The 22,368-nt window shown below is 47.2% G+C and overlaps 1 protein-coding gene across 1 annotated transcript; it reads right to left on the minus strand.

Annotated features, from left to right (window-relative positions):
* Positions 1 to 7,265: 7,265 nt before the first annotated feature.
* Positions 7,266 to 21,301, minus strand: LOC131756216 (cytochrome P450 4F2-like). Its single transcript, XM_059063114.2, has 12 exons — positions 21,104 to 21,301; positions 19,085 to 19,229; positions 16,236 to 16,289; positions 16,016 to 16,143; positions 13,210 to 13,331; positions 12,152 to 12,422; positions 11,034 to 11,100; positions 10,722 to 10,851; positions 8,246 to 8,379; positions 8,084 to 8,148; positions 7,849 to 7,931; positions 7,266 to 7,443 (listed from the first exon to the last, which is right to left on the minus strand). Exons 1-12 carry the CDS (start codon positions 21,299 to 21,301, stop codon positions 7,266 to 7,268), a joined length of 1,575 nt encoding a protein of 524 aa, XP_058919097.1.
* Between the last annotated feature and the right edge of the window lie 1,067 nt (positions 21,302 to 22,368).

Genomic DNA, 22,368 nt, shown 5'->3' on the forward strand with positions numbered 1-22,368 from the left:
TGTGTGTCTTAGTTTGCATCCTCTGGAAGGAGATCCTCATGCAAGGATTCAAGTGCAAATACTTTATTTGGAGGTGACCTTGAGGCAAGAATTCAACTGCAAGTTGTTTCCTTGGGAAATAATCCCAGGAAATGCCAGTAGGGCACTGTGGAAGTGAGACTGGGAAGGGAAGCCAGCAGGTAAAGGGTACTTTAGCAAGAAAGCTCACATTGTGGCACCTGGGGCTCAGTCCCTCTCGGGGACAGCAGAGAACATACATCCACCAATACTTAGTCAGGGCTGCTTTCAAAGGCATTATTTCTCCAGAATGTCCTGCCTACACTGCTCAGCTGAGGTCTGGGGACAGGCCTCCCACAGCAGTTGTTTTCAGGAACACAGCCTAGTGCAGACCGTTACAGTGGTTCAGTGACTTCAAGACACATACATTTACATGCTTACACATACACACATGTTCACCCACACAAGCACACAACTGCATACACAGTCACATACACATACACACTGCATACACACAGACACACAGACACACACCCACGTGTGCTTGCAGCTACATACACACTTTTACACACACGTGCACGCACATGAGTGCAAAGCACAATATATGCATGCGTGTAATCTTGCACACAATTACATGCATACACTCATATACACACACCATGACACATATGTGTTCACAGTCACACATACACTTACACACAATCCCACACACACACACAATCCCACACACAGTCACATAGTCACACACACACATTGAACTAATGGAGATCGAATGTCTTAGAGCTTGTTGTCTCCGAATCTTCTGGCAGGAGGAGCCTCCAACACACTCAGAAGAGGAGTGGACACCCCACAACAGCCAGTGACTGGACCAGGCCTGGATGTGTCTTGAGAATTAAGCAGGGTACCCATGGGGTCCATGCCGCCCCTCCTCTCTGTCTCTCATTCATTCACCATCACAGCCCTTAGTGGAAAGTCAAAGCCCGTTTGTAGTGGGTGAAAAGACATTTGACATCCCAAGTATAGATAACTCATTGAAGGGGTTAGCTTCATGGTGGGGGAAAGAAACTGTGGGTTAACAGGTGGGAAAGTGGGATCAAGCGCAAGGATTTTTTTTTTCAAAGATTGAGGAAATAGCAGCATTATTTGTATTCCATTGGGAATGACCCAATAAACTTCAGGATACATGGTTAATATACAAAAATTAATTGTATTTATATATTCCAGGGGTTGGAAAACTATGGTCTATGGACCAAGTCTGGCCTGTGCCCTGTTTCTTTAAGATATACAAGCAATGAATTGTTTTATATTTTTAAAGAATTATAAAAGAAGGAGAGGAAGAGGAGGAGGGCTGTAAGTCCTGAAATATTTACAATATGGGTCTTTACAGAAAATGTATGCCAACGCTTATGTGCACTAGTAATAAACAATTGGAAAATGTTTTCAAATACCATTTTTTCAAGAATCATGTACCAGAAAAAGTGAAATACTCAAGTATAAATCTAACAAAATATGTGCATGATTTCTAGTATGAAAACTGATAGGGCTTCCCTGGTGGCGCAGTGGTTGAGAATCCGCCTGCCGATGCAGGGGACGCGGGTTCGTGCCCCGGTCCGGGAAGATCCCACATACTGCGGAGCAGCTGGGCCCGTGAGCCGTGGCCGCTGAGCCTGTGCATCCGGAGCCTGTGCTCCGCAACGGGAGAGGCCACAACAGTGAGAGGCCCGCGTACCACAAAAAAAAAAAAAAAAAAAAAAAAAAAAAACTGATAAAAGAAATCCAAGAAGACCCAAATTAATGGAGACATATACAATGTTCATGGAGGAGAGGACTCAATATTGTTAAGATGCCAAGTCTACACAAATCGGTCTACAAATTCTATGAGATCACAATTTCAGGAGGACTTTTGTAGAAATAGATAAGCTGATTACAAGATTTACATGAAAATGCAAGGGATTTATCAGAGCCAAAATTTTTTGGAAAAGGAAAAATTTAGTTGAAGGATTTACAAGACCCCTTTCAACACGTAGTATAAAACAGCAGTAATAATGACAGTGTGATACTGGTCAAAGACATATTAATCAATGGAACAGTATAGAGAGTCCAGAAATTTTTTTTAAAAACTTGCAGGGCAAGTCAATGTAGAAAGGATAGTCTTCTCAGTAAGTAGTACTGGAAAAATTCAACATCCACCTGCAAAAAAAAAAAAAAAAAAAAAGTCATCCCGTACCTCACACTTTATACAAAATTTAATTTAATATGAACCATAGAACTAAATAGCTTAAAAATGTAAAAGTTTTAGAAGAAAACATAGAAGAGAATCTTTGTGGCCTTAGGTTAAACAGAGAGTTCTTATATATAATACCAACAGCATAATCATAAAACGAAAAAATTGATAAACTTCACTTTATAAACATTTAAAAATTTTGCTCTGTGAAAGAAATTTAAGATAAAGACCAACCACACACTAGGAAAAAAGACTTGCAAATCACATGTCTGACAAAGGATTTGTATGTAAAATGCAACAGTGGAAGGTAACAATCCAAGGAAAATTAATGGGCAAAAGATTTGAACAGGTGCTTTACCACAGAAGATATATGGATGGCCAATAGGCACATGAAAAAATGTTCAACATCATTAGTCATTAGGAAATGCAAACTAAAATCACAGGGACATATCACTGCACACCCATAAGAATGGCTGGGGAGAAACTGACACCGCCAGGTGCCAGTGAGTAAGGACAGCAACCAGAACTCTCACAGATTAACGAGAGGAATTTTAACTGACATGGACACCTGTGAAAAAGAGTATGGAGGTTCCTCAAAAAATTAAAAATAAAACTGCCATATGATCCAGCAAAACCGAAATCAGGATCTCACAGAGATATCTGCACTCCCATCTTCATTGCAGTATTAGTCACAATAGCCAAGATATGTAAACAAACTAACTGCCTACCAGTGGATGAATGGATGAAGAGGACGTGATACACACACCACACACACAATGGAATATTATTCAGCCAGGAGAAAGGAGGGAAACCTGCCCGTTTGTGACAACATGGATGGACCTTGAGCGCATTATGCTATGTGAAATAAGTTAGAGAAAGACAAACACAGGCAGCCTTTCTTATCTGTGGGTTCTGCATCTGCATAGTCAAAAAACCCCAGATCAAAAAGATTTGGGGGAGGGGGAAGTCCAAAAAGTTCCAAAAAGCAAAACTTGAATTTGCTGTGCACCAGGAAGTATTTACATAGCAGTTACATTGTATTTGGCATTATAAGTAATCTAGAGATGAGTTGAAGTATACAGGAGGATATGTGTAGGTTGTATGCAAATGCTACACTATTTTATATGAGGGACTTGAGCATCCCCAATTATTGGTATCCACGGGGAGTCCTGGAACCAATCTCCCCATCCCTCACAGATACCGAGGGATAACTGTACTGAATGATATTACTTATATGTGGAATCTAAAAAAGACAAACTCAGAGAAGCAGAGTAGAGTGATGGTTACCAGGGGTTGGAGAAACGGGGAGATATGGTCAAAGAATACAAACTTCCAGTTATAAGATTAACAAGTGTGGTGACTACAGCTAATGGTACCGCGTCAGAAACTTGAATGTTCCCGAAAGAGTAGATCTTAAATGTTCTGACCACAAAAAATAAGTGGTAAGTATGTGATGGGGTAGAGGTGGTAGCTAATACTATGAATCATCACTTTCTAAGTTATAAATGTATTACATCAACGTGTTGTACACCTTAGACAGAAATGTTATGTGTCAATTATATCTCAATAAAGCTGGGAATTTTAATGAAATTAAAAAGTTTAAATGGCACACTTTGGAAAAAGTTCGGTTGTTTCTTCTAATGTTAAACGTACACATGTAATAGGACCCAGCCATCCCATTCCAAGAGCGGTGAACGGTTGTACACAAATATTCATAGTAGCTTTATTCATAACAGCACAAAATCGAAAACAATCCACATGTCCTCCAACTGGTGAAGAAAATGTTGCTCACCATACTATGGACTATTACTTAGCAAAAAACCCCCAGAGTATTGATGCCTGCAACATGAATGAATCATAAATATGCTGTAAGGTGAAAGAAGCCAGGCTATAGGGATGGAGAATAGATCAGCGTTTGGCAGGAGCTGGGGTGAAAAGCTTTTGACTATCAAGGGTGAGTTTGGTAGTGTGTTTACACAACTGTAGACATTTCAAATCTCAGAACTGTACACCAAATAGAGCAAACTTTACTTTTAGTAAATTTTGTAAATTGACATATAGTTTTAAAATGAGACTGAGGGTAGCTAAGCACATATATTATTTGCATAAATATACTGTGAAATGCTATACAAAAAGTAAAGTATTTACCTAAAGATGAAAAGACTGGGAAAACAAAGGACATATGGAGGACAAATATTTTCTCTGAGCATCTTATTTTGTACATGAGTGAATGAATCCCCTGTCAAAAATACTACATTTAAAAAGTTAGACACCACTCATCCAAGAGTGTCTTCAAGTAATCCTGCAGCGGTCCTTCCGGTGATCTGATGCACCTGGGGCTGAGAAACCTTGAAAATTGCTTCCTTGGAAGCTAAGGCATGAATTCTGAAGCCAAGCTGACCAAACTTATCCCCACTCTGCCACTCAACAACCGAGTGACCTTGAGCGAGTGAGTTAATCTCTCCAATCCATAAGATTGGTGTGAGGATGAAATCAGTGTTTACCTGGGAGAACTGAAGTGTCATAACCTTCTCCCCTCCAGTGGTCTGCTTCTGTTAATAGGACCAAAATCAGTGTCTGTGGAGTCATCAAGCCTTACGTGTTGTATGAAAAGTGTTTAACCACACCCACACCTTACATGAATGCATGTGTATCTATTGCTATAAAAATGAAATCTCTACACCAAAAGTTATGTGATCAAGAGTAACTCAATATGTAATTGGTTGTGATATCTCAAGCTATTAAGGTGCATAAAGAGAATTCTTGCAAAGTGAGACAAACTAAATTATTTCCTGACATAATGCTATTTACAAAAATAAAGAGTGGCTTGAATACTTAACACAAAGATTTTAAAGACCCCCAAGATGATTTTATGTTGTTGAAGGATGTTCACAATACATTATTATATGAGAACCCCAGATTAATAAGAAAAATGTAAGATAAAATAACATTTTTTATGTTGAGGTAAAACTCACATAACATAAAATTCATTCATTCCTAAAATTCATAACATCAAAGTGTCGATTCCATGCCTCTAGTACATTCACAACGGTGTACTACCACCACCTCTCCTCTATCTAGTTCCAAAATATTTTCATCACCTGCAAAGCAGACCTGTACCCATTAGCAGTCATTATTTCCTCCTCCACCCTCCAGTTCCTGAATCTATCTCCATGGATGTACCTATTCTGCACATTTCATATAAATGGAATCATATAACATATGACCTTTTGTGTCCGGCTCCTTTCACTTACCATAATGTTTTCAAAGTTCATTCATGTTGTAGCATGTATCAGTGCTTCACTCCTTTTTATGACCCAATAATATTTCTTGTTATGGATATACCTCATTTTATTTATTCATTCATCTGTTAACGGATATTTGAATTGTTTCCCAAATATCCAACTTTTGGCAATTGTGGATGGTGCCACTATGAAGGGCCATGTACAACTTTTTGTTTAAACCCTGGTGTCAGTTCTTTTGGGTACATACCTAGGCGCAGGATGGCAGGGTCATATGGTAATTCTAGGTTTAATTTATTGAGGAAACACCAGGCTGTTTCCCACAGTGGCTGCACCATTTTCCATTCCCACCAGCAGTGTATGAGGGGTCCCATTATCCCACATCCTCACCAACCCTTGTTATTTTCCACTGTTTTATATTCTTGCCGTCCTAGTGGGTGTGAAGTGATATCACACTGTGTCATCGATTTGCATTTCCCTAATGACGAATGACGTTGAGTATCTTTCCATGTGCTTGTTAGTCAGTATAATCGTAATTTTAAAAAGGAGATTATATGTAAATGTAATACATTTAGATGTAAATTCAAATTTTTACTTGTATAAGAATTACATATAAAATTAAAATTTGGCAGTATATGTGAGAGAACATGAACAGTGATTGCTTTGACATGTTTGGATTACGGATATGATTTTTATTTCTTACTTTTTATTATTTGTATTTTCTTCTATGACAAGGTATCATTTGGGGGAAAAGAAAAACATTTTAAGTAAGAACTCTGAAGGCAAAGAAAAACATATGTGATTTTCAGCTTAGAATATACTAAATATTTCCTCACTTCATGGTACAGTGTTTCTTTCTTATTTTGCAACCAGTAAGTCTTCTGGCCCCTGAAAGGCTCTGAGACTAGGACTCTATCCCAGGACCTCCTACAGCCTGATTGGGACAAGTCTTGAGGCAGTTGCTGTCCCAGGTGCTGAAGGAAGTGGCCCCACTCCAGCCCCCTCCCCCTCCTCTCCCTATTGTGGACCCTCTTGACCTCCACTTCCTAGATGAAAATGAAGTCCTTGGGTCATGCTTCTCTGAGGGAAAAAAATTTTTTTTGGTTCCTAGCTTCGGACCAGCTTCACATCAAAGCCCATTGTAACTATGTTAACAGATGTTACTATGGAGAGTTTGAATTTCCTGAATCTTCTAATGACAGTTACCTTCCACGGCAGTTTTCCACACGTCCCCAAACTTAAATATAACTTTTATGACTTTAAAACGTTTTAAATTTGAGAAAGTGATGCAAAAAGAAGGGAAGAAATGAACCTTTATTGAGTACTGATGCTTACCAGATACTGAGTCAGTCCTTTTGCTCATGCTTGCTTATAAATCTCCACAACCTGCAATAAGGTGGCTACTGTTATGTAATAAAGGCACTGAGCCTTAGAGAGAGACATGACTTTCTGCAAGCCAAGCAGCTAGTAAGTGGCAGACTGGGATGGTGACCATTACAGGGAGGGAGCGGTGGATCCCGCGTCCTCTGAACCTGACGGCATCTAGCTCTCTGCTCCACCTTCCCTAAAGAGTATCCTTGACCTTGTGATCCAAGATGGAGCTCCAGCTACCACATGGATATCCACCCCACCCCCACCCCCTTCCCCCGCCCCCCAGGTTCATAGCCACTCAGACCCGCCTGGATCCCCCCAGGCCCCTCTCCATGAGACTGGGGCAGACACGACAGCACAGTTTTATTCCTCGGAATCTGCAAAGTGAGGTGTCTAGGGTCAGGGTGGATCGCAGGCCAGACGGTGGTGGGTCACTGCTGACTTGCACTCAGCGGCTCCACCCGCAACCAAAGCCCGCCCTCCGCGCGCAGGATCAGCTCCGGCTTCCTGCGAGGCTCCTCCTTGTCCGGCAGCACACGGAAGCGCAGCAGCGTGAGCGCCAGGACCACCTTCATCTCTGTCATGGCGAATGACTGCCCAATGCAGTTCCTGTGGGCGAGAGCGGGAGCTCTGACTGCGCCCGGAGCCCTCATCCAGGCCCCAGCGCACCGGGTATCTGGCCCACCGCCCCCATCCCCACCAACAGGGAGGGAGAAGGAGGCTAACCGTGCTTGGAAGCCCCACGTGCGTTTACATCTCCCCAGAGCTCAGCCCACACTCCAGTCCTGAACTCAGATCAGCAGACAGGGGAACGGGGCTCTCCACACACCTCGGACCCCTCCTCGGCCCCACCACCACTCCCCCGACCCTTACCCATAACGTCCAATGGAGCAGAGGGAAACCCTGCCCATCTTAAATGTTCCCCCTGCCTGGCCCCCAAAAGAAAGGCTGGAATTTCAGTCCCAGACCCCTGCGCCCACCACTCCATTCCCACCTCAGATGCCCCGTCCTCACCTGGGCCCCGCGGAGAAGGGAATAAAAGCCAGAGGTGACCTCCCCTTGATGTTTTCTGGGTCAAAGCGGAAAGGGTCATAGACCTGGGGGCAAGGCAAGACAGGGCTACTTGGCAGATGTTTGTATAATGGGGGGAGGTGATGTCCGATTTGCCAAGTCAGAACCCCGTGCCCTCCCCGAGGGCCCCCGAGGGGAGTGGACTAGGATGAGGGAGGTGGGGGGGGCGAGGCAGCACCTCAGGGTCTGGCCACACCAATGGGTTGTGATGGGTCCCGAAAATACTGATGAGGCAGATAACACCTGCGGGAGAGGAGGGGCCAGTCAGGACTAGGTCCAAGCTACCTGATTGGGCCCCTCTTTCCGACCAGGATCCTCCTCCCCTAGTCATTGTGGGCACCTTTGGGGATGACCCGTCCATCTGGGAGCACAGTGTCCTGGGTACAGCGGCGGGAGATGACTGTGACTGGGGGGTGCAACCGCAGACTCTCCTTGATGCACATGGTCAGGAAGGGCAACTGGGCCAGATCATCCCTAAGGAATCCCCATGACAATTATCCAGGGAGCAAATACAGAGACATCGCCTCCCCGCCCAGCCCCCCTGCTGTCCCATGACATCCTCTCTCCCTACCACAAAATTGCAGATGGATCAAATATCTCCAAACACATTAAGTTTGTATACATTAGATATGTACAGTTTTTTCTTTGTCCATCATACCTCAATAAAATGGTTCTTAGAAAGAAAGAAAGAAAAACAATACCATGGAAGAACCAGACAAAATTTAGTGAGATAATTTTAGAAGTTTTTGTAAGCAAAACATCAAAGAGCCAACCGTAAAAACGTTTACAAATTCATATAAAAATAAAACATTCTTTACAGCAAGATAGCAAAATCAAAAGGCAAATGAGTAAGAAACAAAAGATCAGATTCACTGTTGACTCTTATTTATTACAGCACTAGAGATACTAGCTAATGCAATTAGACAGAGGAAAAAGGAGAGTAATGCCATTTGAAATGTGGGGTAAATATGTCGTTTTCGTCAGATAATGATTTTATACTTAGAAAACAAGAGAATTCACTGGAAAACTTTTATAAGCATCGAAGATAAGATTCAGTAAGGGGACTGAATTCTTTTTCTTTAATCCCCTTCATTTTGTGTAGTGTTTTAAATTCTTAACAGTTGATACAGTTAACTAGTTCAAAATTAGAAAACTACAAAACACCACTCCCATGGCCCAACAGCACTCATTTCCCCTCCTCACAGTTTGCCTAGTGATTATTTTATATGTATCCTTCCAGAGGTACTTTTCTGCATTAAAAAATATATAGTAGCGTACTATGTACTATACACACTGCTCTGTATCTTTTTCATGTAACAGCATATCAATCTCTTCTTGTACATCTCTTGGGCCCAGTGTCCAGAATAGGGCCTTTCCTACTCTGGAGCTATAAAATAATTTCCCATTGTTTCCTCTAGAGCCTTTAAGACTCCTTTATTTTTTATTTTAAATATTTGATTCATGTAGATGTTATTTTCTTATGACATAAGAGCAGGTTGAATTAACCTTTTTCCATGTAGCTCTCCAGTTGTTCCAAGTTTTTATTAAGTGATCTTTATTTTTCCTATTGATATGGGACTCCATATTTAGCATTTACTATGTTCACTGCACAAGAAATTTATATCCATAAATTATTAGTTTTTGTATTAGAAAACATAGATGATGAAAGACATGATGATGATGATGATGATGATATAAAATATCTGGATTAAAATTAACAAGAAATGTGAATGTATTCCAAATGAACTTATAAATATTTCTCAATACAGATAGACGATGATTCACCATAGCAACAAGAGTATCTAAGGGTTAATTTAGCAAAAGCTGCATAAGATCTCTATACTAAAATTTTAAACTCTATTAAAAGCCTAAAGATTATTTGAATATATAAAAATGGATATTCATTCCACTCTCTGGGATAGTGTGTGTTAATATTATGATGTAATCTGTTTTCCACAAGCCCATCATATGCTCAATTAAACCTCCTCCCTCACTCATTTCTCTCTTTCTGTCTCTCTCTTTCTCCCCTTCCCCACATCACTTCATTTTTGCCCGGCTGTCCTTTTGACCTAACTGCATCTCAAATGCATCCAGATATCTACTGATCATCTTTCAGGGTCTCAGCTGAGGCACTTTTTTCCACCCTCGACTTTGCCTCTCTTACTCTAAACCCCAGCACTGCCCATGTACACTGGGAGTGTCCTGACCTGGGACTATTCCTCACCAGGCTGGGAGCTCCTGGAAGGCAAAGACTGGGTCTGGGTCCTTCCTGAGTCTCCAGGACACAGAATGGGGCTGGAAAGAATTGGAAATGGCATAGAATTGGGGATAGGAAGGCAGTTTGGCAGTGTTTCCTAAATGGGAACTGGATGGATGAAGATGCAGCTGTTCCTGGACAGGAGTTGAATGACTTTAGTCCTCAGGTATTCCCTGTGAATCCTGGACTAAATAATATGAAGAATTAGGGGGCAGGAGATCAGCAAACACTCAGGGAGGAAGATGTTTGAAAACATGCGATTCAGAGAGAAAAGTAAGGGAGTGGAGAGGAAATTCACTTACTGAATATGTGCTGAGTGGCATCATCAGCCCTCACACATTGTCGCTAATTCTCTCAGAAATCCAGGTCTTTCTGTCCCAAGAGCCTGCAAGCTTTCCCCTGTTATACATACTGGGTACTAGACCCTGCCTCTGGGATCTTCTCCTATTCCCACTAAGCAATAATGACAGAATCAACAAAAAGTTTTCCCCTCTTCCCCAGCCAGGGTGCAAGGCCAATGTGAGGGGCTCAGAAAAAGACCAAGAGGAATTGCACTCACCATTCAATCTCCTTAGGCTCACGGTCCCTCAGGAGTTCTTGCACCTCCCGCCGGCAGCGCTCCTGGTATTCTGGGTGCTTTGCAAGGTTGTACAGGACCCAGGAGAGGCCGCTGGCTGTGGTATCATGGCCTGAGGGGCATCAGAAAAGCTTGGGTCTCTGGGCTACTTCAGCACCAGAAGGCGGACAGCACCCTCACAGTAAGGCCCATGGGGAGGATGGGGAGGGATGGGGTGATCTAGGGCCCACTCGCCAAGTTCCTTGGTGGGGGAGAGACCCCTTCCCCTCTGTAGTCTCACACTGGGACCCTCACCCTCAAACATGAAGGTGTCAGCTTCAGCTCGGATATCTTCGTCTGATAATCCCTTCCCATCTTCATCCTGGAGAGAAAGCAAGATCCCTAGAATCACTGAGGGCCCCTGAGCCTAAACTGAGACAATCTCAACCTCCATTATCCATCCAGAAACCCAAGCCCACCCTGAACTCCTAGACCTCGTTTGCTTGCTATCACAGGAGGGCCCACCCCACAGGGCTCCTCTTGACCTCTTTGCCTCCTGTATTGTCCCTGGTGAAAGGAATCAATGATCTATAAATATTTTCATGTCTCTACATGATGCAACCTGGGTTACAGGATGATTGAGTGGCAACTTGACTTGGAAGCTATAGCTTGAGCATTGCCCCAAAGCCATTTGCTCATATGTTAGGATAGTAAATCCAGGGATTCCTTATCTCTCCTGGGAATAAGGAATGGGTTATAAACCTGTAGAATCTATAGACTTTGCCTTCTCTCCCACAAGGATTTGTTTGAGTTCAAGAACAATCTCTTCTCTTCTCTTCCCTCCCCTCCCCCCTCCCCCCTCCCCTCCTGCTCCCTTTTCTTCTCTCTCTCTCTCTCTCTCTCTCTCTCTCTCTCTCTCTCTCTCTCTCTCTCTCCTCTCCCTCCCACCACATAGGGAAGAAGGGACAGATATCCTGTATAAGTTCTAAAGTTCAAAATCTGGAGGTACTTATCCTGCAATGCAAGCTTGGCTGCATGTATAGGTAAAACATTATGGAGCCCTCAGAGAAATTTAGGAAAGGGGAACCATAGGTACAATTCTACTCTGGCTACTGTTACCGCTATAAGTAAAAAAAACGGGCTGCTCTGATCCAGAGTTTTGTATATATACATACATGTAGATATACAGTCTGCCGCTGTGGTAGACTAACTTATTAGCTTGTAAGTAGAGTAAAATCTCAGGACTTCACAGTTTCAGACTCAGCAATCCTCTGCAGGGGGATTCCACACACTCATCTCTAAAACTTACCCCTGACCCATCCCTCCCTCAAGCACCTCACATGGCTTCCCAGTACCCTCTGCATCCCGTCCAAGCTCTTTGATCAAATCGAGGTCCATTCTAATACTTCTACTCAGATACCAGAGGAGCCCACCTTGGTCAGCAGGAGCACATCAATGAAGTCCAAGGTCTTGGCCTTAACCTTGGCCTTGAGGAAGTCATCAATGCCCTGACTGGGGAGGGTACGCCGCCGCTCCTGGATGACAACATCTGTGAAGTCGTGCACCAGGCGGCAGGCCCTGCGGAAGCACCGCCCGTCGGGGGTGAGGTAGTACAGGAGGTCTATGTGCAGGAACATCTGTTGGTGCCGTTTTGCCACTAGGGCACTGAGCTCCAAGATGGCAGCAATATATTCACTGGGCTTCCTGCAGGATGAGAGCGTGAAGGAAGCCAACAACATAAAACACCTGAAACCCAGAAGCCGAGAGCTACCTCCCTTCAGGAAACTGAGGCTCCAAGAACAGATGGCCCACAGATACAGTGTGGGGAGGAGCCAGGACACGAGACTCTCCAGACTTTTCTCTCCTACATCCCATCTCTGTGAGCTGCCTCCATGCCCCAGGAACCCAGAGCACAGCTTAGATATCATGCTTCTTTCCTCTGTCTCTCACCCAGGACCTGTCCCTTCTCCTTCCCAAAACTGTCCACACGACTCAGAACTTATCTTCTGCTAGCTGGTCAATGGACCAGCCTTTCCCTATTCTCCTTACATCCAATGTCAACACCATCCACTGTCTACATGACAGCTGGTCTTCTATCGAGTCAGATGTCCAAGCTCAAGTTTAACCAAGACCCTCATCTGCTCAAACACATTCCTTGGCTCCCAGGAAACTTCAGATAAAGTTCATATCCTCTATGTCTGACTTCAGAATGTCCTTAAGACATAACCCTGCCCACTCCTCCAAACTTATTTCCAAGGTGTCTCCTCACGGTTGCACACACTTTGCTCATCCTACCCTCCTGGCCTTTATCAAACAGTTCTACCAACCTGAAAGGTTAGCTCCTTTTCTTTCCCTTTCCCTGTCCTTCAATGTCCAGCTCTGACCCACCTCCTCCAGGAAGGCCCTTCTGATAGCCCTGGTCAGTCCTCCCTCCCCCATCTACTCCCTTGGATCTATGGCTCATGTACCCAGGCCCTGGGCCAAGACTCACTGCTGGCAATTGCTGTCGAAACTGAAGACACATTTCTGCAGACTGTCCAGGGTCATGAGGCTGATGTGTTCAAACATGTCCAGATGGGTGTGGCCCTCTGTGACCAGGTGCTGCCACTTGGCCTGGACAAAGAAGGGGACAGAGCTGTGGCTGAGAACTGACTCTCCTGACCCCTCCCTAACCCCTAAACACCAAGATGCACTCCCCCAGATTCTGAATGCTGGGCCCAGGTACACAACCCCAGGGAGGACCAGACCTGGGCAGGTGTGAAAACTGTTACTATTAGGACATGAAGTCACCATGGCTGAGAGTCAGGAGATCTGGGTTTTTAAATCCTGGCTCTGCCTGCTATAATCTTTGTACCCTTGGTCAACTTATTGCATAAAGTAAGTGCTCAACAAATGTTAGCTTCCATCATCTTCATTGTTATAAATTGATTAGGAAAATGTCCCCTATGTTGAGAGAGGTAGTCCTCCATGGGTCCTGAGTACTCCTGCACTTTTTTGCTGGGTATGCCAAAAAATTGCAAGACTCTGATGTTCTTTACCTGGGCCATTTCTCAGAGTTGTGTTTGTAGCAAACAACCTTGAGGAGTGCGGTAATGTTGAAACCTTGTACCTCAGATTGAGACTTGAACCCATGGTCTTTTAACTGAAATCACACACTTGGTCTCAGGACTTAATGAAGCTCAGGTTCTTGATGTCTCATTGCAGAAAGAATTCAGCGAGAGACAAAGTGATAGGTAAGAAGAGGATTTATTTAGGGAGAAACACATTCCACAGAGTGTGGGCCATCTCAGAAGGCGAGAGCGGCCCCAGGGTATGGGGTGGTCAGTTTTTATAGGGGTGGGTAATTTCATAGGCTAATGAGTGGGAGGAGTATTCCAGCTATTTTGGGGAAGGGGTGGGGATTTCCAGAAATTGGGCTATTGCTCACCTTTTGACCTTTATGGTCAGGCTTCGAACTGTCATGACACTTGTGGGTGTGTCATTTAGCGAGCCGATGTGTTACAAAGAGCGTATACTGAGGCTCAAGGTCTACTGGAAGTCAACTCGTCCGCCATCTTGGATCTCTTTGGTTCTAATCAGTTTATGTCATGTCCTCTGGCTATGTCATTCGTTTAAAGGTTGTGCCCTGTCCCCTTCCCTCCTGTTTTAATGTCTCCCAGTGGACAAATACCAGGCTTGCTTCTAATTGCTATAACAGTCATAGAGTCCCTAAACCTGGTGCTCCTTCCCTTGTAATACAACATGCTATATGAGCAGGCATCTATTGAAGCCCACCTGTGTCATCCTCAGGGCATTTGGTGACTTGGAAGAAGAATGCAAACCAACAAGAAGCACAGGCTGTTTTCTGTGCCAAAAGCAATAAACTGTCCTTTGTCTCTAAGCCAGGAGTCTCATGACTTCTGGTGGAATCCACAAAAGAGTAACAAGCTCACCTGTCAGCTTGCAGGTATGGAAAAATCTGACGCACTTCACAAAATCCTTTCGTCTACTACTGCATTCCCATGTATATATCCAAACCTTTTGCAATGTATTTTTTCAGTAACTTCTATCAGGAGGTGGAGCCTATTTCACCATCCTTCGATTCTGAGCTGGCCTTGGACTTGTTTTGGCCAATAGACTATGGTGAAAATAATGAGGTGATCATCCCAAACCTAGACCCCATGGGCACTGCAGCTTCCTCTCAGTCTTTTCAAACCCTGCCTCTGCCATTTGAACCAGCCTGAGATGTCTTCTGAAGGGAGAGAATCACATGAAAGGAAGTCTAGTTGCGCTAGCTGAGGTCATCCTAGATCAGCTTGCAGCCAACCAAGCTCCAAACATGTGAGAGGACTGACCCCCCGATCAGCAATGCTTCATATCTGTATGGTCAGCCTGACCAAGATAGTTGTCCTCTTGTTCTCTGTACATCCCTTGCTTGACCAGTCCTTGTTTCAGCGACACCCTATTCACATAGCTGGCCTTCCCTCTTAATCATAGAGCCTAAATCAGTAACTGCCTAAACACTCGCCCCCAGCCCCAAATAGTGATTGTTCTAATATTTAGATCAAAACATCTCCACCATGATACCTTATCAAAGGGGTAGTGAGGGGTATGCTCCTCTGCTGGTTTCCTTGGTAACTTATGAGCCAACCTGACGTCAATTCCCCTACAGCTGGTAACCTCCCACCCATCCACCCCCATAGGAAGACTGCCGCCATCTCCTTCCCGCTGTTGGCCACACATGGTGGGGTGTCACTCCAGGACCTTGCTTCAGACATGTAAGATGCCCCTGTCCATCAAACCACTGACGTCTCTGTTCCTGACTCCAGCCCTTTCTTCAGTCTTGAGGCTGCAGGTCTGTGGGGTGCAGACCAACACTATCTGACCCACAGCTGATTACAGATACACGAATGATCCCATCTACATTCAGAGGAACCAGCCAACTGACTCACAGACTTGCTGTCAATACTAAACCCTTATTTTTTGAAGTGATTTGTTACTCAGGCATAACTACTGCATGATATTCATCATTATCATTAAACATGCCTCAAGATTCCATGGTTTCTGTGGAGGTAAAATAGAAACTATTACCTTCTCAGCACCTACTGTGTGCCAGGGACATGGGTCCATTATGTTATCTCGACCACCCTGCAAAGCAGGGATCACATTATACTCATTTTATAGCCAAGGAAATTGAGGTTCAGAAGGAAAGAACAAAGGCCCAAGCCACCCAGAAGAGCCAGAATTACAGACAAGATGTATCTGAGTCTCTGTTGTCCCCAAGACTCCAGCTGGGACCCTGGGTTCAAGATACTCACATGCATGATGTCTGCACTCTTGGTGAAAATCTTCACGTAGGGCTTCAGGATGTTGAAGTGGAAGGCGGGTGTCAGCATGCGACGGCGGCTGCTCCACTTGTCACCGGCACTCAGCAGGAGCCCGTCCCCTAGCAGAGGCAGCCACGGGGAGTGGGCGAGGGCGATACCTTCCCCTGGGCCCCAAGGTTATCCCCAGCCCCCTTCACTCACAGTTACTCACCCAGCCAGGGCTTCAGAAAGTCGTAGAAGTGCACGTCCTTGGGTGCGACGGTGGCTGGCATGAATGAGGACCATCAGGGGCCAGGAAGAAGGGGAGGGGAAGGATTTTGGTGGGGGGTGGAGGCTCCCAGCCAGGAATCTGCATTCCCCCTCCAAGCCCAGCATAGCAGGAATGGGGCCAAGAGCACAGGAAACTGGGAGGAGGGGGGAAGGGAGGGGGGAACAGACCAGGCTGCAGCACAGAATACAGTAAAGACAGAGCCCATAGACACAACTCTATATGCTGAGACACAACCCAACATGACACAACATACCCCAACGTGCCTTGGCATGGCACCTTATAAACACCGAAGCATAGTCCAGCGTTTTACAAAACGCCTTTCCAGGGACCTAGGACATTACATCTGCCCCAGCACTCTGACCTCTCCTGAGACATCTGACAGGGCCCCATGTGTTAACATGTCCTGACAAGGCCCCGACATGCACGACACAACCTGACATGACAAAACATGCTCTGCCATGGACCTGAAGACAATCTGACATGACCTCAACGTGCCCCAGACAGGACCTAATACACTTATATCACAGACCTGAAACAGGCAAGACCAAGACACACTCTAAGACCTGCATCAGACACGACTCACATAAGGTCTCAGGCATTTCTCAGAGTGACCCTGAGTCCCAGACCTCAGACAAACTCCAAATGTGGCCCAGACGTGACCAGCAGGAGAACCAGACAATCTCTAATGGCATCTCACACAAGAATCAGAGAATCCAAGATGCCTCAGATGTCCTTGGCCACAGCTCAGCCCCAGACATGACTGAGACCATCTCCATTTGAGCTCAGGTATAAACATATACAAGGTGTCACCAGGTGTAACATATACCAGCTGTAGCCAGAATCCAGGTAGAAATATAAACGTGACCAGACGTGGCCATGCAGCAGACATTGCACAGACATGACCGCAGGTCAGGCAGGTGGGAGTCCAGGTGACAGAGAGGCAGTGGTATCTCTGTCACAGCCCTCTCTGTCTGCACCCTGGTCACCTGCCCACCTGGAGGCAACACAGAGACCATGGCATGGGCAAGCTGTGGCCAGGGAGGTGTCTATCTTGAGCAAAGAGCACAGGCTTGATGCAGATGGGGTGGAAGATGTGGGTGACCACATGCCAGGGTCCAACCCACCAATGGCACACATTCCATAGGTGCTGGCCTGGCCCTGTGTGTACAGAACTTCCTCTGAGCTCTGAATCTGGACAGGCACAAAAAGGACCCAATTCACACTCTTCCAGGCTGCCGGAGGGAAGGACTTGCAAGGAAGGGATCCAGGCCTGAACCCATGAATCACCTCCAGCAGCTGATTGTCTGTCCTCAGCCTCCCCCTGGGCTCCCTCCCCACACCCTCCATGCATGACACTTGGGGTCCCTCAGGTGCAAGGATAGAAAGGGTTTTTCCCTGTTTGGATCCCAAACACCATGTTCACCTGACTTCTCTTCCATCCTCATATTCCAGGTACAGAAACTGAGGCTCTGAAGGATGAAGTCACCTACCAACAGTCTCCCAGACACTAAGCCTGAGACTCCAGCCCAGGTCTGTCTGAATCCAGGGCCTGAGTTCTTAACCGTCAAACTACTCTGAGCCCCAAAACAGTAGCTCAGAGGACCTTATGCTTCCCAGAAAGGGCACTCAGAGTCTCAGATACACAGAGATTGGTCCCATGACCCAGGCAAGGGAAATTAAAGGGAATCCTGTATCTTTTCCTGGAAATGTGGTGAATGAGCTCAATTTTCCATGGGGGTTGAGCTTCTGGCATTCATCTTTACCATGATGAGAGTGAAGCCATCACAGATGAACACAGAACTGAAAGATGAAGACAGATTTCTGATGACATTGTTTAAGACCTGGATCCAGCTGGGCCTGAAGACACCCTCCTTGGACTTTATTATCAATTCATTCACTTTCTTTCCTTTGAACATACAGGGTTGCATTTCCACCACTAACAGCTGAAAGAGACTTCAGCAGCCAGAGAGAGCCAGGGACCTTCCCAGAGCCACTGAGCATTCTGGTGTTTCAACCCAGGTCTCTGTCAGTTGCTGCCTGTTCGTTCCTCTGCTTGCCAGGTCTGTCTGGGGATGGGAGGAACAGGGGACAAGAGAAGGGAGACAGGGTGCGGTGGAGTCTCCTCAGGGAGATTCCTGGGGACTGGGGAAGGAGGGCACTGAACTAGAAGTGGTCGAGCTGTAGGATAGTGTAAAAGGAACTGACCCACCAGAGAGGTGAATGTCATGGAAACAGCAGTCCAGATCCTGCACCAGCTACGAGTCTTCATTGCTCTGGGCCTGGGGATGGGTGGGACTGAGAGCAGGCCTGGCAGGGGGCCTGGGATGCTATGGATGCCCACTGCACCACTCTACCTTCTGCTTTAAAAAATGTCTGCTCATCGATCCAGACACAGTTCCAGCAACTCCTCCTCCAGGAAGCCTTCTGGGATACACCAGCAGAAAATCTTGCTTCTCCTCTGAGTTGCCACAGCCCATCACCCTCTGGCCAATTCCTGACCGCACCAGGTCAGGGATCTCTCTGTCCAGATCTATGTCCTCAAGATCGTTGTGGGGGGGGGGGGTTCCTTCACCCAGGACACCAGGGTGGGGTGCAGACGGCAGTGAGAAGAGGAAGGAGGCAGTGAGATGGGGTCTGGTGAATACTTGAAGGAAAGAGGAAGATGGCTGAGAGAGAAGTGGGGAGGAAGGGCCCGGGTCCGGGAGGGGTCACATAGAAGCTTGGAAGGGAGGGGTTCACTGTACTCAGATATGCCTCTGCACCCACCACCACAAGCTCTGCATGGGTACCTGAGGCATTGGCGACATTCCGGATCAAGTCGGGATGGCAGAAAATGACCAGGGGGGTGGTAGGGCCCATCCAGAGCATGTATCCCTGGGGGTAGTTGGCCACCAGCTGAGTTAAGCCCCTCAAGCCCTGCTCCGTGGGGGGAAACTGCAAGCAAGGTAAGGGCCATCAATCCCCAGAAGGAACCACTGCAGTGGACAGTGTGTGGGATTCTGCACAGATGGAGGGAATCTCTGTTTCCTCCTGCTCCTTCACTCTGGGGGCCGGAGAGTCCTGGGGGGTCTCTTCATGTCCCCAGAGTGTATCCCAGGGCACAGGGGGAAGACACGCTCTCTGCCCACACGGAGGGTGACCTTGGCTTGAAAAGACAAATTTTTCTTGTCCTGGGAGTGGTCCCAGCCCCAGGGGCGACCACAGGAGGAGATCCCCAGTGGTGAGGTTTGTGGGTAGCAGGGTGGCCTCAGGACTTGTGGACTGGGTTTTGGTCCCACATCCTTTCATATTCTGGCTGGTCCACATGGCCTCTGGTTCCTTGCATGGTAAAGGGTCTGCAGACCTGGGACCTTCCAGCCCTGGCCAACCCCAAGGGACAGTTGTGAATTCTTCCCATCAATCAAGATAGCAATTCTGCCCTCTGAACCCCCTCTGCTGGCCATGCTCTGTGCAGGGTGCATCCTGTGTGTCTATTGCTCTGCAAGCTATGGGCATGCCTTTCAATTGTGCCATTTACAAATGAAGAAACTGAGGCCATATGCCCCCAAAGGGGAAGAAGTGTGGGTTGCCTCCTGGTGAAGCATCCTCTCCCCAGGATGCCCCATTCAAACCTGACAAATACCCCCAGGTGCTCTAGACACTTGAACATAAATCATTTGCACCTTTGTGACTTGCTCCTGTCTCCCCAGGGACCTTGAGGTGAGGATTCAAATCACTAGATGAGATTGGTCCAGAGAGGGAGAGTGACTCAGCCAAGGTCACACAGCAAGAAGGGCTGGAGGAAGGAAAAGTGACCAAGACCGGCCCTTCACAGACAAGCCGTTGGAGGGGAAGGCAGAACTGCAGCAACTTTGTAACATTCCTGCTGCTTCCAGGATGTCCTGAAACCATTCCAAGACCTAGAATCTCAGCACTGTGACTCTTATCTTCACGGTGAACTTCGGAATGCCCCCGTTCTGAACTTTGCCTTAATGAACAGTGATTGCAGCAAGTCCGGCCCCAAGTTGTAGTTTTCCTCCCAGGCAGGAAAGAAAAGGTGTCTGGGAGATAGGAGGAGGATACGCATCTCTTTGACCTTGACTGAGGGGCGTGATGGCAAGTTCCTCACCTTGGACATCAAACATTTATTTTGCATGCCTACTGTATGCCAGCCCAGGACTGGGCACTGTAGTGTCTGCTCCCCAGAACTATCATCAAATTGGAAGGATGGTTAATAAGTAATTGGACAATTAACTGTTTAATTAATCATGAGCAGGGCCAGGTCAAAGGTCAAAGTCTGGGGCACAAGGCAGGCAGGTGCGGAGGATGGGGAAGTGTAAGAAGGCTTGTGAAAGAGGAAGTAAGTGGCCAACTTTATCCAGATTGGTCAAGGCGCCCACTGGGACGTCTTGGCGAGAGTGGGGGGAAGGGAGTAAGATTAGAGGGAGGGGTCCTGGAGAGGGGTGGGTAGCTGTGCACCTGTAGGTGGGAATGGGGAGGTGATAACTATTTCCTGTGGGGAAGACGTAGCCCAGAATAAGACACAAGGAAATGGGCCCCATGCAGAGCAGATCCTGGACAGCGCACCTCGTGTGTGGAAGACAGGCAGGAAATGGACCCCAAAGCAGGCTAGGGGTGGAAGGACAGGATGTGGGGAAGGTCTCGATGGCAGAGCGGAGGAATGGAGGAGTGAGGGAAAAGGGGGCTTCTCATCCTCCCTGGCTTCTCTGCTGTCCTAGATCACAGCCCAAACCCTGAGCCCCATTCCTGACCCTGCAGGAAGTCCGTCCACCCGGATGCTCCAGACCCATCCTGCTGACCACACTCACCAGGCCCAGGTGACCCAAGAACCAGTTGCGTTTTGGGGGCTGCGGGAAACATTGGAGGCGGCGAGAGTTGCTGTAGGAGGTGTAGGTCCAGGCCAGGACGCGGGCCAGGAGCCAGGAGGCCCCTACCAGGAGCAGGAGCAGCCACGGGGAGGCCGCCACCGGCCCGAGTCCCAGCCAGGACAGGCTCAGCTGCAGCATCCTGTAGGGCAGACGCGGTGGAGGGTGAGCTCCTGAGGATGAAGGAACGGGGGGAGATGATGGTGAGCTGTGAGGCAGAGACACATAGAGGCACAGGAACAAGGGAGTGAGGGGCAGGGATGGTGAGTGCTGGGGGTGGGGCAAGAAGGGCTCAGAGAAGGCAGACAAGGTCTGGGAGAGGGGAAGGAGACCCAGGGAAGTCCAGGGGAAGAGAGAGACAGACAGAGGAGTTAGTAACCAACTAGTATCCACTCATCTCCCAGGCCAGCTCATTCCCTTGAGCAGTGGCCTTCCGCGCCCTGGGCCAGGACCCCTAGCCCTTAGATCCCAAGCCTGGCACCTCTGTCAGGAGGATCTTGTCCCACACAACTTCCTCTCCCCTCCTCCTGGGAAGGCTTTGTCTGGCCCCTGACCTAGAGGAAGCTTCCAGGGGCCGGGCTAAGCCAGCCAATCTCTGCAGCCTGCTTACCTCCTCCCCACCTGGCAGCTGCCCAAATAGAGGGTGGAGGGAAGGGGTTACAGTGTTGTTGAGAGAAGCCTGTGAACCAGCTCAGGATCACACGGTGTGGACACTGGCTACTCAGGGCTCAGCACCTCCTACATGGGCAAGTTGGGGTGTGGGCAAAGGTGACTCTGGGCCCCAAGTTCACAACCAGCCCTGCCCTTCCAAGGCCAGGGTGCAGCAGGTAAAAGCATGAACATTCAGGTGCCAGGTGAGCAGGGCAAACATCTCTGGGGCTCCTCTCCATGCGTGGGCCAGGAGGGTGTCTGCACCATTTCCCAGCACAGAATCAGGAAGCTCAGAGATATGAAGCCTCTGGCCTCCGGGGCACACAGCCTGGCAGGAGTTCAAGTCCTGCCTCCAGGCAGCCCAAGGCCTGAGTGGAGACATGATTGCCAGGAGCAGGAACTGAGAACCCAGCCTGGCTGGCGATTACCTGTGTCAGATTCAGGGGATAAAGTGTCCTCAGGTAGAAGAGGGCACCTGGAGGCACGAGGGTTAAGGCTGCAAGGGGCTGAGAGAGAACAGGATCCAGACAGGGGAGGGCAGAGCTGGGAGATCCTGA

Source organism: Kogia breviceps, chromosome 4, assembly GCF_026419965.1.
Source record: "Kogia breviceps isolate mKogBre1 chromosome 4, mKogBre1 haplotype 1, whole genome shotgun sequence".
NCBI classification, from domain to species: Eukaryota; Metazoa; Chordata; class Mammalia; order Artiodactyla; family Physeteridae; genus Kogia; species Kogia breviceps.

Bases quoted from the DNA above. Each gene is read 5' to 3' on its own strand.
- LOC131756216 (XM_059063114.2), bottom strand. From the start codon at position 21,301: ATGCTGCAGCTGAGCCTGTCCTGGCTGGGACTCGGGCCGGTGGCGGCC. The intron at 16,144-16,235 runs GTGAGTAACTGT...TGCCTCTGCTAG, and splicing joins CTTTCTGAAGCCCTGGCTGG to GGGACGGGCTCCTGCTGAGT. The intron at 8,380-10,721 runs GTGAGTGCAATT...GGGATTCCTTAG, and splicing joins GAGCCTAAGGAGATTGAATG to GGATGATCTGGCCCAGTTGC.